This window comes from Lycium barbarum, chromosome 4 (genome assembly GCF_019175385.1).
Source record: "Lycium barbarum isolate Lr01 chromosome 4, ASM1917538v2, whole genome shotgun sequence".
In the NCBI taxonomy this organism is placed as follows: Eukaryota; Viridiplantae; Streptophyta; class Magnoliopsida; order Solanales; family Solanaceae; genus Lycium; species Lycium barbarum.
Window position 1 is genome coordinate 74,177,689 of NC_083340.1, and position 1,392 is coordinate 74,179,080.

Consider the following 1,392-nt stretch of genomic DNA (forward strand, 5'->3'; position numbering starts at 1 on the left):
TGGTTTGCCTCTTTTTCTAATTTCAATCACCAACTCTTGAGTTAACAAGACATTCTAAATTATGTTTCTTCCTTTAACAAAGCCAGACTGATTGTTTGATATCAAAGAAGGCAACATACATTCAAGCTTAGCATGCAACAGTCTAGAGTTTACCTTGTAAACGAAGTTACTAACACTGATGGGTTTCAGATTTGCAAAAGTGTTGATAGTGGATTTCTTAGGTAGTAAGACTAAATTTGTATGAGTGACGGGCTTTGGAAGTGTTTATCCCTCATAAAAAGCCTTAATCACATTATAGACATCAGCTCCCACTATATCCCAACACTTTTGATAGAAAATTCCAAAAAATCCATCTGGACCACAAGCACTGTCTCCTGATAGTGGAAAAACCGTATGTTTAACCTCCTCCAATGATGGCATGGCACAGAGGTTAGCATTTTGTTAATTTGAGATCCTCCTTGGTACATGCTCCAATAAGCTCAAATCTGTAGTGGTTTGTTCCTGAGTGAATTGATCTTCATAAAAGGCAATTGCCTCAATAGCAACAACATCAGTTTCCTCTAAACATTCACAATCTACATTCTGAATTCTAGTTAGTTGAAGTCTCTTCCTTCTTCCTTTTACTAGACTATGAAAATATCTAGTATTTATATCACCTTCTGACTGCAATTGAATGCCAGATTTTTGCTTCCAAAATTCCTCTTCAAAATGCAAATATTTTTTGAATTCTGCTTGTGCTCTTTGCAACATTATTCTATTTACCTCATATGGATCCTCTTCAAACAACTGTTCTTTAATCTTGACTATATGTTCTCTTATTGCAAGTTGCTTGATTACATCTCCAAATGTTTCTCTACTCCAAGCTGATAAAGCAGTTTTCAAATTCTTCATCTTCAACTTGAAAGTAATGAAAGAATCCCCTACATATTCAGTTTTCCAATGTTGCTCCACTATTTGCATAAAGGTCTCATGTTCTAACCAAAACTTCAAGAATCTGAAGTGCTTATGATATTCTTGGCTTTGATCACTTGCTAATAAAAGTAGTGGTACATGATCAGATCCAGTTCTAGATAAATGCTCCATACTCATGTTTCCTAGCCAATCGCGGAATTGTTGATTGACTAAAATTCTGTCCAACCTCTTAAAGATGCAATCATGATGTCACGACCCTAACTATCGATCGTGCGGGCACCTACCTTATTATCACTAGTAGGCGAACCCTTACCCATTAATTCATTAATCATTAACCAATTTCAACTTCTTTTAATATTTTATACTAAAACAATCAATGAACATGTGAATGAATATATAGTCTACCAAGTCATAATTAATAAATGATACAAGTACGGAAGTCTAACTATTACACCCCCAAAATCTGAAAGTCATCGTACA

The 1,392-nt window shown here is 35.0% G+C and overlaps 1 protein-coding gene across 1 annotated transcript; it reads right to left on the minus strand.

The window, feature by feature from the left end:
* Positions 1-441: 441 nt before the first annotated feature.
* LOC132637549 (uncharacterized) lies at positions 442-1,089 on the minus strand. Its single transcript, XM_060354620.1, has one exon. It carries the CDS (start codon positions 1,087-1,089, stop codon positions 442-444), a length of 648 nt encoding a protein of 215 aa, XP_060210603.1.
* Between the last annotated feature and the right edge of the window lie 303 nt (positions 1,090-1,392).

Coding starts and splice junctions, on each gene's coding strand:
- LOC132637549 (XM_060354620.1), bottom strand. CDS start 1,089: ATGAGTATGGAGCATTTATCTAGAACTGGATCTGATCATGTACCACTA.